At 45.8% G+C, this 17350-nt stretch overlaps 1 protein-coding gene across 1 annotated transcript; it reads right to left on the bottom strand.

The window, feature by feature from the left end:
- Positions 1–330: 330 nt before the first annotated feature.
- Positions 331–1140, bottom strand: LOC123764569 (uncharacterized). Its single transcript, XM_045752558.1, has one exon. The coding sequence runs from the start codon at positions 1138–1140 to the stop codon at positions 331–333; it is 810 nt and encodes a 269-aa protein (XP_045608514.1).
- Positions 1141–17350: the final 16210 nt, after the last annotated feature.

Genomic DNA, 17350 nt, shown 5'->3' with positions numbered 1-17350 from the left:
TTAGACCTAGAGTGAAAACCTCCTCCCTCAGAGGTCATCAGTAAAGTTTTCATGCATACCATTATACTGGTGCTAGAGCTGAGAGGCATGAATTATGAGGATAGACAAAAAGACCAGGTCAAGTACAGTGCCAGAGCCAGGTCTTATACAGTGCCAGAATGGACTTGGTCTCATACGGTGCCAGGGAGGGGACAGGTCACATAGTGCCAAGGTTGAGTCAAACGGAACATCAGGTGAAAGTCAGATTACGACGACAACTATCAAACAAATCTTAGGAAGATGCGAAGGATTTGGGAGCCGAAGGTGGTGGTCCTCCGGCGAGGTCAAAGGTCATGCCCATGGAGAATGAGTAGAACCTACTGCCTTTGTGTAAGGTAGTGCTTTATCCAGAGGTGGGAGGGACGAGCGACGTGATGGGTGGGGACTCAGCGACGTGCTGGGGGATCCAGCGACGTGGTAGGGGATCCAGCGACGTGGTGGAGGATCCAGCGACGTGGTAGGGGACCCAGCGACGTGGTAGGGAATCCAGCGACGTGGTAGGGGATCCAGCGACGTGGTAGGGGACCCAGCGACGTGGTAGGGGATCCAGCGGCGTGGTAGGGGATCCAGCGACGTGGTAGGGGATCCGGCGACGTGGTAGGGGATCCGGCGACGTGGTGGAGGATCCAGCGGCGTGGTAGGGGATCCGGCGACGTGGTAGGGGATCCAGCGACGTGGTAGGGGATCCAGCGACGTGGTAGGGGATCCGGCGACGTGGTAGGGGATCCAGCGACGTGGTAGGGGATCCGACAACGTGGTAGGGGATCCAGCGACGTGGTAGGGGATCCAGCGAAGTGGTAGGGGACGCAGCGACGTGGTAGGGGATCCGACAACGTGGTAGGGGATCCAGCGACGTGGTAGGGGATCCAGCGACGTGGTAGGGGATCCAGCGACGTGGTAGGGGATCCAGCGACGTGGTAGGGGATCCAGCGAAGTGGTAGGGGACGCAGCGACGTGGTAGGGGATCCGACAACGTGGTAGGGGATCCAGCGACGTGGTAGGGGATCCGGCGACGTGGTAGGGGATCCAGCGACGTGGTAGGGGACGCAGGGATGTGGTGGGAAGACCCTGGGACGTGGTAGGGGAAGCGAGCATCAACATGGGTGGAGTCCCCTGGAGTCAAGGTTGCCTGCTTCACCTCCACCTTACGCTCACAGACAGTTTGGTTAACCTAACCTTCCCCTGGTTGGTTGTGGCGTGGCCGCCTGTCTCTTGTCCCACCTCTCTTGCGTCCTCTCTTGCGTCCTCTCTTGCGTCCTCTCTTGCGTTCTCTCTTGCGTCCTCTCTTGCGTTCTCCTCCTCCCCACACACACGCAAACACCGCGGTCTCTGCCCGTATCGAGCCAGAAGGCTTTCTCTTCTCACTTTCTATCTCCGTAAAGTTCAGCGTAATTTGTCAATTGTGAATTTTGTCACATTGACATGTTTATAAGAATATCTTGCTCTAAAGGGCAGGGGGCCAGTGGCACCACGGAAGTGGCACTTGGATCGCCCTCGGGAGGACAGTGTATCATTCTGCTCGGTCTATACACTGAGTTTACTTTTTTGACTGGAGTTTACTTTTTGACCGGAGTTTACTTTTTGATCAAATATTACTTTTGGCCAGAGTTTACTTTTGACCAGAGTTTACTTTTGACCAGAGTTTACTTTTTATCATAGTTTACTTTTTGATCTGAGTTTACTTTTTTATCTGAGTTTACTTTTTTATCTGAGTTTACTTTTCGATCCGAGTTTACTTTGGGATAGAGTTTACTTTTTACTTTGGGGTTTTACTTCGACCAGCGTTTACTTTTTATTCAAGTTTACTTTTTATACGAGTTTACTTTTTGACCTGGGTTTACTTTTCGATCTGAGTTTACTTTTGACTTGAGTAAAGGCCCTTTAGACCTTTCAGATCAAAAGTAAACTTGTTGACTGGTCAAAAAGCTGTTTTGGGGTCCTTGGTAATCCCTCCCTGGGGTGATCGACCTCAAGTCCATCGCTGTAACAATTGTGCTCACCTAGTTGTGCTTGGGGGGGGTAGGGGGGAGGGGTTGTTGAGCTTTGGCTCTTTGGTCCCGGTTGTGTGTATGCTCGGCTCCTGAGTGTACCCAGTGAGCTGATGAGGCTTGTTAACAAGCTTTGATTCAGATAGATGTTTCAGCTGAAATGAGGTCATGTCAACCCTTGAAATGTTTCTATCGACCCAGAAATGAGGTCGTATCGACCCTAGAAATGTTTCTATCTACCCAGAAATGAAGTCGTATCGACCCTAGAAATGTTTCTATCTACCCAGAAATGAAGTCGTATCGACCCCTAGAAATGTTTCTATCGACCCAGAAATGAGGTCGTATCGACCCTAGAAATGTTTCTATCGACCCAGAAATGAAGTCGTATCGACCCCCTAGAAATGTTTCTATCTACCCAGAAATGAGCGCTCTTTTACTTTTGGAAGATCTGGACCTCTCAGATGCCGGGTTAAGGGCACTTAACGCCTGTCTGATCTCACTGTGAATAATACTTTGCATTGTATTCGCTATATGATCCCCAGGGGATAAAATACTGGGTACTATGAAACGTAGCGGCTCGCAAACATCCCCTTTTTCTAGTCCTGCATCTTGCCTTACTCTCGTAACTGTAGTGGTGGTGATGGTTGAACCATCCTCCTGAATAGTACATCGCATTTTTGACGTATAATTTCCCAAAGGACAAAAACTGCTGTGCTAAAAAATGGGTAGCGACTCGCGAAATGGACATGAGGACCCGTTTTCTGTTCGTGGGTTCTCGGGTAGCTCCTGGTACCTCTTTATACCTCCTGGTACCTCGTGATACCTCTTAATACCTCCTTAATACCTCTTGGTTCCTCCTGGTACCTCCTAAATGCCTCCGGTGGTGGTGTGAAATTACTTTCATCAATGTTTAATGAAAAATCTGTAATTGATACTCAACTCGCACATCTGAAAATTAAGAATTGACGACTTTTCGGCATTACACGATTTGATAATGATCCGAGACGGCCCGAAACGTCGTCGTTTCCTACTTTTCAGATGTCTGGGTTGGATATGAACTCTCCCACGACGTTATTGCGACTCAACGTCTGCAAACTGTCATTATTTTTCTCATCAAATTTTCTTGATGAACCAGGTGTTGTGTGTTGACAAACAAGGTGCTGCTTCATGCTGCTTCGTATCGTAAACGATACCTTGAGACCTCTTCGGGGCTCTGACTTCAAAATTAATATACGTGTGTGATGTCAGAACAGGGCGCTGCGTTGTTTAGTATTGGTGGTCGATTTTGGGAAGTAAGTTTATCTATCTGTCTGGGAACCATCATTTCGTAACGATGCCCAACAGCTAAAGCTGCAGTGAACAGGTGTTCAGTTGAGGATTGAGTGTACTGGACTTCATCACAACAGAAGCGGGGGGGGGGTAGATGGATGTTCAACGTATCTCTGAGACGAAATTTCATTCTCAGAATTCCTCTTTTTATCACTGTCAACTTTGATAAAGATATGATTCATTTATTCATATGATATTGATTCGTATGATTTTTTTATCCATTTAAATTTTAATAAATGATTTGAATTTGGGAATTCATACGAATATTTGAATTTGTATTCATATTTGACTTTTGTATATAAACGAATATTTGACTTTCGTCTGCGTATATTTGAATTTTGTATACAATTGACTTTGGAGTACATATAACTATATCTTGAGATAAGTTATAGTAACCTTGAGCTTAGTGGCAGATTTGCCTCCAACATGGAGTGCATAAAAGCCCAAGAATTAAATAAGTTGCAGAAGGCCTATTTTCCCACACGAAACAGCTCCAATTATTATCCACTCAAATCCTATTTATATCCACGTAGGAATCAATCACAGTTTTATTGAGTTTTATTTATTTACAGTAAGCTTCATGCTTAGCTCAGAGTGCACATCACAGCTTCAGAAAGCTTCATTCTTAGCTCAGAGTGCACATCACAGCTTCAGAAAGCTTCATGCTTAGCTCAGAGTGCACATCACAGCTTCAGAAAGCTTCATGTTTTCATAATGTATACCAGAGCTTGACGCAGCCCTACTACTAGGAACCGCTAGTCAGCGTGTACCTCTCAAGCTTCAAGGTAAACTTGGCCTGTCTTTCTAAACAACTCCTGGCCCCCTACAACCTCGGGCTAAGACGCTCTTCCCTACGCAGACTGCCGTTGGCGTCTTTAGACGATTCTAAGCCCAAGATTCAATTGTTATTTGTTGATTGACTTAGGACGAATTTTGGCATATTTTTCCCCGATTTCTGTAGTTACGAAAAGAACATATTAAGAGAAAAATGTAAAGGCTTATATTTTTTTGTAGATACTCCAAAGCAAAGATTCTCCTGCACTTGTTTTAGGATCGTCTCGCTAAACCTGTTTTTATAAGATTTAAAGACGCCTCACTGACGTTTAGAATCTTTCTTAGCCTCTCAAGATGTTCCTGAGGACAGCAAAACGCTTTTTGAGGTTTAGAACTAATTTTCAGCCATTAAATGTCTGTTGACGGACTGTAGCTTCAATTGCACGTGGAGCTATATATACTTAAATGTATATATGGTCCAACAGGGATATGTGCCCCTTGAGAGCGGTATATATATACATGTAAAGTTCCATTTAGGAGTGCGGCTTGGTTGACATAGCGTATATACCTTTTTTTAAACTGTTAACGGAAACGTCATTTTTACGCTGCTTGTTATTTGTAAATGTTAGTTTTATTCAATCTGAATAAGACGTGAAAGCATTAATGATGGATGACATGGGCTTCAGTTCTTTCACATACCTCTCCCTCTTCTTCTTTTCCCACCTCACCTACTCCCACAATCACATAATGCCTACCCGTTCCCAGTGTGTCACAGCACCGCTCCTGTGCCAGGTAAGTCCACTACGGGCTCACCATAGCCCGTGCTACTTGGAACGTTTTGTTCCCAGTAGCTAATCTTAAACAAGAAGAAGCCAGTATGTCTCAGTGGCGACTTGATAGTAATCACGACGACTCGATATCTTCTCCCATTTCTATGATATATGTCTGCTTGAGTTACATGTGTATGTATATATATATATATATATATATATATATATATATATATATATATATATATATATATATATATATATATATATATATATATATATATATATAACTGAAAACTCACACCTCAGAAGTGACTCGAACCCATACTGCCAGGAGCATTTTGCAACTGGTGTACAGGGCACCTAATCCACTCGACCATCACGACCGGACAAAAGCTGATGGTAGCGCATGTATATATATATATGACTCACACACGTGTCCCCTTGTAACGCGTAAGAGGCTGAGATAATAGAACTAGGAGATACAGCCGCATTCCTCAGAGGCAAGACTTATTGCGCAAATCATGGCTGGAGTTACAGTGGCCTATGTTCGCGGACGCTTCTTAATCCTCTCGCTGCTCAACAAGTTCTTTTGCCCTTTGAAAATGACGAGAGGTAAACAAGTTTGACCGCGAAACCTTGAACGAAAACACCTACACATAAAAAACGTGTTAATTTTAACTACACATAGAAAAATGGTGGATAATTTTATGATAAATTGGGGATAACATAATTTCCAGCTATCCATGAAGCCACTATTTGACCAGCCAAGTTATGATATATAATTATGGCACATATGCCATCTTATTGACACCTCTGCCGTCTTCCCTGGCAACTCTTCCCTCTCAAAGTTACAGCCCCGCTCCTGTGCCAGGTAAGTCCACTACGGGCTCACCATAGCCCATGCTACTTGCCCCGCTCCTGTGCCAGGTAAGTCCACTACGGGCTCACCATAGCCCGGGCTACTTGCCCCGCTCCTATGCCAGGTAAGTCCACTACGGGCTCACCATAGCCCGGGCTACTTGCCCCGCTCCTGTGCCAGGTAAGTCCACTACGGGCTCACCATAGCCCGTGCTACTTGCCCCGCTCCTGTGCCAGGTAAGTCCACTACGGGCTCACCATAGCCCGGGCTACTTGCCCCGCTCCTATGCCAGGTAAGTCCACTACGGGCTCACCATAGCCCGGGCTACTTGCCCCGCTCCTGTGCCAGGTAAGTCCACTACGGGCTCACCATAGCCCGTGCTACTTGCCCCGCTCCTGTGCCAGGTAAGTTCACTACGGGCTCACCATAGCCCGGGCTACTTGCCCCGCTCCTGTGCCAGGTAAGTCCACTACGGGCTCACCATAGCCCGTGCTACTTGGAACTTTTTTGTTCCAAGTAGCGAGTCTTAAACAACAACAATGACCTTCCCTCTCCCAGGGAACCCTTCCTTCTACCAGGCAACCCTTCCTTCTACCTGGCAACCCTTCCTTCTACCTGGAGGCTGCCCCTTCTATATGTCACTAGTTTACTATTAACTAGCGGCGATATCACCTCCCAACCGACCAGAGAGAGAGTCAGCAAGGCGGTCAGTCCGCCTGCTATCATAACTGACACTGTATTTCCCCATTTATATTTCCCTTCACCCGATCCTCTTTAGTATGCACTACTCTCCTGGACTGCCTGCTCCTATCATTCATCAGAATTTTGAACAAAATGGGGGACCATGCTAGGAGGTTTTATCTCAAGTCTTGACCAGTTCTGAACTGGTCTGAACATCAGAGCCTTCAACAGCGGCGAGAAGTTGATAGACTTCTATCAACTCTATCAAGAGATAGACTAGATAGATAGATAGAATTATGCGCGAGGCCAATATTCTCAAAGTTCCTCACCAGTCCCAACTTCGTGGACAAGCCTGAAGTTGGCACCAGTAACGCAAGGCGCTCAGCCGTCAACAGTCTCATGCTGGTAGTCCCTTTCTCAAGGACATCGCTCATCAGCGATCATACATTCGTAGGCTGACTCGCATCTGGAACTTGTTCTCTCAAGACGCTGACAAGTGTGAAATCAAGCCAACTGAGCGTGTGAAGGCTCGGACGCCTGGTGGGTCCCTGGCTCGTCCTGCTCCATATATGTTAGCAACTTAGCATTAAGCTTATTCCTAATGGATGAAAATAATTCCCTCGTTAAATAAATGTCTTTCGTGGCGGCTTCAGATGAACAGAAATAGAACAATAACTCTTGCAGCTTCACTAAGAACATGCTCACTGCAACGCTAGTTTGCAATGAAGTCTAGCACTAGTTGAAACAATAGATAGAGAGAAACAGCATGAACTGACGAGTTTCAGAAACGGATTTAAGAAGCTACGAATATGGACAAAATTCCCAGGCGTGAAACAAAATTACAGGACAGAAAGATTGGGGGATTAGACAAAACAGACAAAAGACAGATTAGACATAGACAAAAGACGATTATTTTTAACTCTAGTGTCTACCAGAGGCCCTCTGGCCTGGGTGGCAACACTAGACCACCCCATATGCCACAGGTGCTAATTAGTATTCCCCACAGCCACATGCTTATGTCGCCAGAGACCTTCACACTCTAATTACCTGGAGGAGAATTATAGACTTGAGAAAATGAGTATATATTAATAATGCACTCTATTATGCAAATGGTTTAATTAATCATGCTCGCTGAGTCAGTTCCTGTTTCCAAGATACAATATTTCTACACTCTCTGTCTCTGTCTCTCTCTCTCTCTCTCTCTCTCTCCCTGTCCCATCCCAAATCCTTGTCCTGACCCCTTCCCAGTGCTATATAGTCGTAAATGTTTGGCGCTTTCCCCCTGAAAATTCCTTTCTTCCTTCTCCCTCTCATACTGGGAAGAGATACAACATAAGCACTACGAATGAAAGCAAACATAAATACTTTAAAATCAGCGGCATACGAGATGCTGACTTACAACGGGGCTCTGAATCTTCGACAAGATATTTTGTTTGCACCAGTCAGATGAGGAGAAGCCAGTCAGGTGAAGTGAAGCCAGTCAGGTGAAGTGAAGCCAGTCACTTTCAGCTCTTTTATGAAAGACTTCAGTTTGTTTTTATTCCCTGAACTGATGAGTTTTTAGCATCTTCAAAATGGATGAGCCGTTGTTGTTGCTGGCTGTCAGTCCTGTTGGGATGTTGCTGGCTGTCAGTCCTGTTGGGATGTTGCTGGCTGTCAGTCCTGTTGGGATGTTGCTGGCTGTCAGTCCTGTTGGGATGTTGCTGGCTGTCAGTCCTGTTGGGATGTTGCTGGCTGTCAGTCCTGTTGGGATGTTGCTGGCTGTCAGTCCTGTTGGGATGTTGCTGGCTGTCAGTCCTGTTGGGATGTTGCTGGCTGTCAGTCCTGTTGGGATGTTGTCGGCTGTCAATCGCTCAGGCTTTCTGTTAGTTTTACTGTTGCCTTTCAATGCATGCTGTCTCCAAGGGTATATAGCCAGCGATACACAAGAGAGGTTCTAAATATATTAACATGAAAGTTGATCTATAAAAACAACAGAGCAACAAAACAGCGTTACTCATTGAGCATCGGAGGGTCGGTCTTAGGAGGCCAGCGATTGACACAGATGACACATTTAACGGATGACACATTTAACGGATGACACATTTAACGGATGACACATTTAACGACTAGTGGACAGCTTTCAGTGTCACGCCACAGCGGTTATCTTGAGGTTATCTTGAGTTATCTTGGTTATCTTATCGTCACTCGTGCTGACACAAGGGCGAGTGTGGCTATAGTGGTTGGTCATCAATGTCTTGGTTATCTTGGTTATCTTATCATCACGAGTGCTGACACAAGGGCGAGTGTGGCTACAGTGGTTGGTCATCAATGTCTTGAGTTATCTTGGTTATCTTATCGTCACTCGTGCTGACACAAGGGAGAGTGTGGCTACAGTGGTTGGTCATCAATGTCTTGAGTTATCTTGGTTATCTTATCGTCACGCGTGCTGACACAAGGGGGAGTGTGGCTACAGTGGTTGGTCATCAATGTTTCTGCAGGGTTGGTCATCCTGCTAGACGCTTCTTACACAAAAACGTTCAAAACGTTCAAAACGTTCAAAACAAAAAAAAAGGTCAAAACGTTCCACAATGCAGTAGTGTTGTCCAGCCGGATAAAGCGACTCTCCCAGGAGGCGAGGGCCCATACAGTAATGTATTCTACAACTGTAGAGTTTTTGTCTTCGATAGTGTCATCATTTAAAGGTAGAAATTTATCAATTAGTTTAACAATTGTGTGGATACTCTTCGTGGGTTTTCCATGTGATTTGGAAAGATATTGTATATTGTCATTTCAAGGTGATACTAAGATATTTTGATCACGACTTTAAATTGAGTTTTATCTTTAAAAACAAAATCTCCCAAGATTCTTTGAAAATCTCCCAAGATTCTTTGCAAAATCTCCCAAGATTCTTTGCAAAATCTCCCAAGATTCTTTGCAAAATCTCCCAAGATTCTTTGCAAAATCTCCCAAGATTCTTTGCAAAATCTCCCAAGATTCTTTGAAAAATCTCCCAAGATTCTTTGCAAAATCTCCCAAGATTCTTTGCAAAATCTCCCAAGATTCTTTGCAAAATCTCCCAAGATTCTTTGCAAAATCTCCCAAGATTCTTTGCAAAATCTCCCAAGATTCTTTGCAAAATCTCCCAAGATTCTTTGAAAAATCTCCCAAGATTCTTTGCAAAATCTCCCAAGATTCTTTGAAAAATCTCCCAAGATTCTTTGCAAAATCTCCCAAGATTCTTTGCAAAATCTCCCAAGATTCTTTGCAAAATCTCCCAAGATTCTTTGCAAAATCTCCCAAGATTCTTTGCAAAATCTCCCAAGATTCTTTGAAAAATCTCCCAAGATTCTTTGCAAAATCTCCCAAGATTCTTTGAAAAATCTCCCAAGATTCTTTGCAAAATCTCCCAAGATTCTTTGAAAAATCTCCCAAGAACCCCGTGTCGGATCATAGTAGGGACTTTATTCCACTCCACACCAAGAGCATCCATGAAAGACTGATTGAACACGACCCAGAAAAGAACCACTGGCATTCATTATAACAAAATTTTCAAGAGATAACCCCAACGAATCCTTGAAAGATAATCGTTCACTCGAATCTCTTGACTGAACTCTGCATTGAGATATAGCATTGACATATTTCTCACTTATTCGCTCTACCTTCCGCTGCTCACGCAGACAGATCCTCATGAGGGCCACACACGCACTGTATACCCATCATTAAACTCTGTCAGCGGCGACAGCCCTTCGTGCCTGTGCATGCAATGTGCCCTTGTCTCCTCAAGCGTGCATCTGTAAACACAAGAGCGTAGGCCGCTTGCGTAATCGCCAGGCCTCGACGCAATGTGCGCCGTTAGCCCCCCACGTGTTAAACTGAAACTCACACCCTCGGGGCCTAAAATATTTAGATAATAGCTAGATAATCGTTTGGTGCGTGTTGGGAGTTCATGTGATCTGGTTTGGCTGGTGACGTGCGCATCAGGGCTGAGGTCAGGGTCACTGGTGAGGCTCGCTAAGTGTTAGGACACGGGTCAAGAGGTCACCAGGTTGACCCCAATGCCATAATACATTATTCATACTGAAACAACGTAAATCTAAATCTGTATTAGTCTAGATATACACAATTATAGACCTAAGATATATAGTAGGCTTCGGAAACATTGACTTGGGATTGTTTTCTTCTCTTTCGGGTCCTCTCTGACACCAGTGGCACAAAACGTCGACTTCTTTGGGAAGAAGAATGCATAATTTTGTGCGTTCCTCCTACACCGTCGCTTCTTCACGACGGTGTCTATCTGTCTGTCGACGGTGAATAATATCTAGTGAACGGTGTCGTGATTACCGTTATTGAATATGTATTGTCACACTTCTCACCCCAAGAGGCGTCCCCTAAGGGGACTCTTGAGACTCTTTCAGGCTTCGTCACCCCATCATGGTGACTCCAAGGGTTTGGGAGACACGGACCATGGGACTGTCACATCATCATGGTGATCCCAAGGGTTTGGGGGACACGGATCATAGGACTGTCACCCCATTATGGTGACCCCAAGGGTTGGGGGACACGGGCCATGGGACTGTCACCCCATCATGGTGACCCCAAGGGTTTGGGGGACACGGACCATGGGACTGTCACACCATCATGGTGATCCCAAGGGTTGGGGGACACGGACCATGGGACTGTCACCCCATTATGGTGACCCCAAGGGTTGGGGGACACGGGCCATGGGACTGTCACCCCATCATGGTGACCCCAAGGGTTTGGGGGACACGGACCATGGGACTGTCACACCATCATGGTGATCCCAAGGGTTGGGGGACACGGACCATGGGACTGTCACCCCATCATGGTGACCCAATGGTGGGGGAGAGACACGAAGCAAGGGACGTCACCAGCCAATATACGTCTGGTGATGTGTCTCGGTGATGGCACCATGATTTACTGCCTCCACCTGGCACCCGAGGACCGCTGCCTCTCCCGGTGGAACATGGGGCGCTCTGTTGTTGTTCTGTGGTCTTGATTCATTGCTCCTCTTGTGTTTTCTTGTTCTCTGCTGGGTGTGCACTGTGCTGGGTGTGCATTGTGCTGGGTGTGCACTGTGCTGGGTGTGCACTGTGCTGGGTGTGCACTGTGCTGGGGTGTGCACTGTGCTTGGGTGTGCACTGTGCTGGGTGTGCACTGTGCTGGGTGTGCATTGTGCTGGGTGTGCATTGTGCTTGGGTGTGCACTGTGCTTGGGTGTGCACTGTGCTGGGTGTGCACTGTGCTTGGGTGTGCACTGTGCTGGGTGTGCACTGTGCTGGGTGTGCACTGTGCTGGGTGTGCACTGTGCTTGGGTGTGCACTGTGCTTGGGTGTGCACTGTGCTGGGTGTGCACTGTGCTGGGTGTGCATTGTGCTGGGTGTGCATTGTGCTTGGGTGTGCACTGTGCTTGGGTGTGCACTGTGCTGGGTGTGCACTGTGCTTGGGTGTGCACTGTGCTGGGTGTGCACTGTGCTGGGTGTGCACTGTGCTGGGTGTGCACTGTGCTGGGTGTGCACTGTGCTTGGGTGTGCTCAGTGCTGGGTGTGCATTGTGCTGGGTGTGCACTGTGCTTGGGTGTGCATTGTGCTGGGTGTGTCTATGCTTTCTATTACTATATTCGTCTCTACCTCTTCCTTATAGAGAAAATATAGTAGTCTATACTGGCGTGTGAGTGGTCGTCCGGTGGGATGGTCCTAGCAGTGAGAACTATTTAAAAACATAATAGTTACTCCGTTTGCTATTTAGGGGGGCGGGGCTTGAGAAAATCTCAAAAGCTATTGGAGGATCGTATTTGTTTTATGGTAGTATGGCCAAAGTTTGAATAGCGGGACATTTAAGTTATTTTTTTCCAAAAAAAATCGGTAAATAATGGTTTATATTACGATAAGAAAATATCAGAATAAGAGTCAGAATGTGATCCCTTAGCACGCTATTTCCTCGTGGATTCTGGCGACCCCTTGATTAGCCTATGCACGTCCTGTACCCCAGACCATTCCCGCTGCAAAGGTGGTTGAAGCTAACCCCAAGGTTCTTAGCCTCCATTCTTGGCCAGCGAAACAGACATTGTCACTTGTAGACATTGATTTAAATGTGCTGTGGAATAACTCGTGTAGCGATGTAGCTTTTCTAGGAGTTATGATAGCGTGGTACAGCCTAGTGCTGGGTTATGATAGCGTGGTACAGCCTAGTGCTGGGTTATGATAGCGTGGTACAGCCTAGTGCTGGGTTATGATAGCGTGTCACAGCCCTAGTGCTGGGTTATGATAGCGTGTCACAGCCTAGTGCTGGGTTATGATAGCGTGTCACAGCCTAGTGCTGGGTTATGATAGCGTGTCACAGCCTAGTGCTGGGTTATGATAGCGTGTCACAGCCTAGTGCTGGGTTATGATAGCGTGGTACAGCCTAGTACTGGGTTATGATAGCGTGTCACAGCCTAGTGCTGGGTTATGATAGCGTGGTACAGCCTAGTGCTGGGTTATGATAGCGTGTCACAGCCTAGTGCTGGGTTATGATAGCAAGTTTTCTTCACGCACTCTCCTTCTGATGTTTCTCGCGACAGTTTAGTTGTGAGCCTGGGAGAAAATTATCATGCAGCTGCGGTCCCCAATTCTTGGTAGTTTCATCTTTAAAATGATATCCTAAACAACTGCAGCTAAAAAGCCTTAAGACCTAAGACTTTGGACCTTCAGGTGGGCGGGTCTGAACTGAAGACCCATGGCGAGGTCCGCTACCTATTATTTCTTGTGACATTAATAGACAATTCCTTAGTTACGACAATTGGTATTTAGAGGTTTGAGTTGGTGGCCTGGGTGTCCACACAGCCTTGGTGGTGGTTGAGGAACGTCCTGCCCCTTTGTGTACGTCACCATGCCACTCTGTAAGCTCACGTGGGAACGAGTTCTTGGATGACCTTTTTGATAAGTTTGACAGCTGTCATGCTGAGACGTAGCTGCGAGTGTGTGTGTGTGTGTGTCTGTGTGTGTGTGTGTGTGTGTGTGTGTGTGTGTGTGTGTGTGTGTGTGTGTGTGTGTGTGTGTGTGTGTGTGTGTGTCAACAATTTTTTTTGTGCCAGCATAATCGAGCTTCAGCTCTTGGACTCCGCCTTTCCAGCTCTTGGTTGTTTTCTGAAATGATTCCCTGTGTAAATTATATTCCTTGTCTATTTTGTGTCTGTGTTTCTGTTTGGTTCTGTTCTTGTTTATCTTGTTTACACGTCTTTCTTTGTCACTCTGCTCTACTGCCTCTGCTTCCCAGAACCTGCCTCTGCTGTCTCTTGCCTCTCAGTACCTGCCTCTCATAAACTCTAAATATCCATCACGTTCTCTCGAATTGCCACAACGAACAAAATCCGACGTCCTAACATAACCAGAAACGCATCAACCCAAGCCACCCACCTAACCTAACCAACCGATGCACAGAAAACAAGGATATTTGATGAGTCGCTAATTTCATAGGACGTTGTATTTGGTATTCTGGTTACACAACGTACCAAGCACGTGGTATTAGTTAATAGGACTTATTAACTATTAATTAACTAATTAACTAATAGGAAGCTGTGTCAGCCCCTACTGTCTCTATCTCCGGCTATAACTCCTTCCCAGTTTTTAAATGACTTCTATAGACTCCATTGAATTGTTTCGTGACGTCTGGCTTGGTGCAAACGTGGGACAATTCGTTTGAAGTTCGAAACGGGTTTATCTTTAACTGCATTTTCTCTCGGTTACCGTTTCTGGGATTATAGTTAACTTCCTAAGAAGTTTGGTCTTCTCAGAAGGGATCATACTTGTGGCTTCCTCGAGGTTAAAGTATGAGAGTGAACGTTTGCTGGGCCTGTTTTGTTTTGACAGTTTGTGTACAGGAACAGGTGACGTCTGACTCCTGTTTGCAGGCAGAGAGAAATTTTTCATTTCCCATTGCTCATGGTAAGTCTTACCCTTAGTAGCTTTTCCTGGAACACGGCCCGGTAATTGGTTAGCAAACCACGTCTCCAATTACTGCTGGGTGAAGAGGGGCATACAGTTTTTTAAGGATTGGTGCCTAGACAATTCTCCCTGGCCAGGACTCTAACCCAAGCCAAGTCGCTGGGGGAGTGCTTCGTTCTCTTCCTGTGTTCGAGTCGCACCTCTCCAAATACTTCCTTTTAGAAGTATTTAAAGGAAGTATTTCTTCCTTTGCAACAATTTGCAGTGTTCTCTGGCTGTACATCATGACTCTGTAGAAGCGTGATATATCTTCCCTTAGATGGCAAGATTAATATCTTGTGAGAGAGACATCCTTGTGTCCCCCTCACAAGATATCACTTTCCCCGCCCCTCTCTTGTATCTTAACCCTCCTCTGTTATTGTGGTGGCGTTTGTACAGTGTGACCACCGTTGTCACCTTTGGTCACTGTAGAAAATGATGATGTCAATGCCGTCACTCCAAGATTTCGTCAGACCCGTTATTTCTCATGTTCTCTGACTGGTGAAACTCGACTGGGAATGATGAGCGAGGTCACCTTTGGTGTCTGCTCGTCCACTGACACAGTTCTAAGGGTCGATAAATACAACTTCGAACATGTGGTTACATAGAATATCATTACGCTGACTTCTTTGTCTCACTGTAGCAAAAGTTCTGTGTCATTTCCTTGACCGTCGAGCTGTGTGTGGGTGAGTCCGGGCTGCTGATTCAATACGTGTTGTGTTTTGGTTATAACAACAGCGATGCAGGGATGAAGATTCAATACTGTGTCTTCAGATGGCTGCCAAGATCATCCATCATCTTGTTTCCCGAGGCTCAGATCCAGTCATCTGTTGACCAGACCACACACTAGATGGTGATGGGAATATCGGGAATATCTCTTTGGGAATATCGTACATCTGCCAGAATTTCACAATCTTGTTAGTTTTCAATCTATGGCGCCAATTTTGGGACTTGACTTCCGACTGCTTTACCTGTTGTCGTGTGGAATATTTCTCCTGTTACCGTCCCAGAGGAAACATTCTTGAGCCTGTTCATGTTGTTTATAAAGAATAGTGATGCTATGTGATGATGTGCCCATACCCACTGGTTACGGAAGGTAACGATGCCATTTAGAGTCACAAGAAGGAACCTATTACCAGTATTTTTCACGGTCATAGCATTCATAAAGCGAATGATGGAGGTGTCAGAGCAGCAGCTGGTGCTCGTTTAGACTCGCTTTATGACCGCCATTAACGACAAGTGTGTTTTCTTTGATATCTTTGGGAACTAAACCTCAGATCATGATGGGGGAGTGTGTGTGGGGGGGTTCGTGGCCCGTGGGAGCCACTCTCGGAGTCATCATATACTTCATATAGGTGAAGAACCACACACCTGATGGAGGTAAAGAGCCAGACATGTTCAACCACATTCATCAACCCAAAACAGTAGTATGATCAACCAGCCTCTTGTCTGGTGTTGGGCTTAAGGCTCCGTCAACCACGAGAGGGCTGTTAAGGGCACCACAATTGCTTATTGACCAACCAGTTAATATACAAATTTAGTCTTAGGCATATGTTCAGAACCACCCCCCCCCCAAAAAAAAATATATATATTTCGCTGTGTATATACCGAGAAATTATATATGCCTGCACTTCTCGGTGTATATACCAATGATGTATACTCTCCGGCTAGTTCTTCACGAGTCCCGATGATATTCTGATGACATGTCAGTGAAATAAGAACACATGACAAGGTGTATTTTGTGATAGAACAGCAGATGTTTGAACCAATTATGAACAGCAATGAACAAAAATGATGCAGACTGCACACAGATGACTGACGACGAGTCACAATAACGTGGCTAAAGTATGTTGACCAGACCACACACTAGAAGGTGAAGGGACGACGACGTTTCGGTCCGTCCTGGGCCAGTCTCAAGTCGATTGTGATTCTCTCACTGACCATTCTCACAATCGACTTGAGAATGGTCCAGAACGGACCGAAACGTCGTCGTTCCTTCACCTTCTACTGTGTGGTCTGGTCAACAAGGTTACCGTACTTGTTTCAAAGGAACTCTGCAGCGTGACTTGGAGGTTAGCTTACAGGAAAGTCTGAGTTTCGTCTTGGTAAGTCAATCATCTCAAAAAGGGCCTATATTAGCTTCCGTGAAGCTGAGAAGTTCCTGAAAGAAGTGGGTATAAACAGTTGGGTTGTGACGGGTTTATGTGAGCTTGAGGAATGCCAGCAGCAACAGTCTGGCTGTACGCGGATGATCTCTTAGAGAAGCGCAATCAGGCATGGCTGCGAAAATTTAAATGTTTTAATGTACGAGGCAATAGAGATTTATATTTTCTCTCCCTCTCTCTCATTCTCTCCCCCTCTCATTCCCTCTCTCATTCTCTCCCCCTCTCATTCCCTCTCTCATTCTCTCCCCTTCTCATTCCCTCTCTCTTTCCCCTTATTAAGTTCTCTCTGACTGGTATTGATGGTCTCCTCCTTAATCACTACTTGGAAAGGCTAACAAGCCATTATGAGGCAACTAACAGCCCCCGAGAAATGTTTACAGAGCTGTCATAGTGGAGGTGCCGTCCCTGGAAACACAAACCGAAACTGTCTCTATTTTCCGCTTGTTACAACTTGTAATAAAGTTATTACATCTTGGCTTAACGTGTTTATGACGTATTGGAACGTTGCTACAACTTGCTATATTGGTTGTTATAACTGGTTAGGAGGTGTTAAAACTTGTTCGAACGTTGTACCAACGTCGTAGTTTCGGTGTGTGTTTGGCGGGGATTAAACTAGAGTCCGATTCAGCGTCATCTCTTGAAGCAGCTGTCATGGTGCTCGCATGCGCGCGCGCACGAGGGTGTGGTTCAGATTATTTCCCTCGTTTCCAGTACTAGATAACAAGTACTTTGGGAGAAGTAGTTTTCGGTAATTCGGGAGAAGTAATTTTTGATAGGCG

The sequence above is a fragment of the Procambarus clarkii genome, chromosome 79 (assembly GCF_040958095.1).
Source record: "Procambarus clarkii isolate CNS0578487 chromosome 79, FALCON_Pclarkii_2.0, whole genome shotgun sequence".
Classification (NCBI taxonomy): Eukaryota; Metazoa; Arthropoda; class Malacostraca; order Decapoda; family Cambaridae; genus Procambarus; species Procambarus clarkii.
This window is presented reverse-complemented; position numbering and strand designations above follow the sequence as displayed.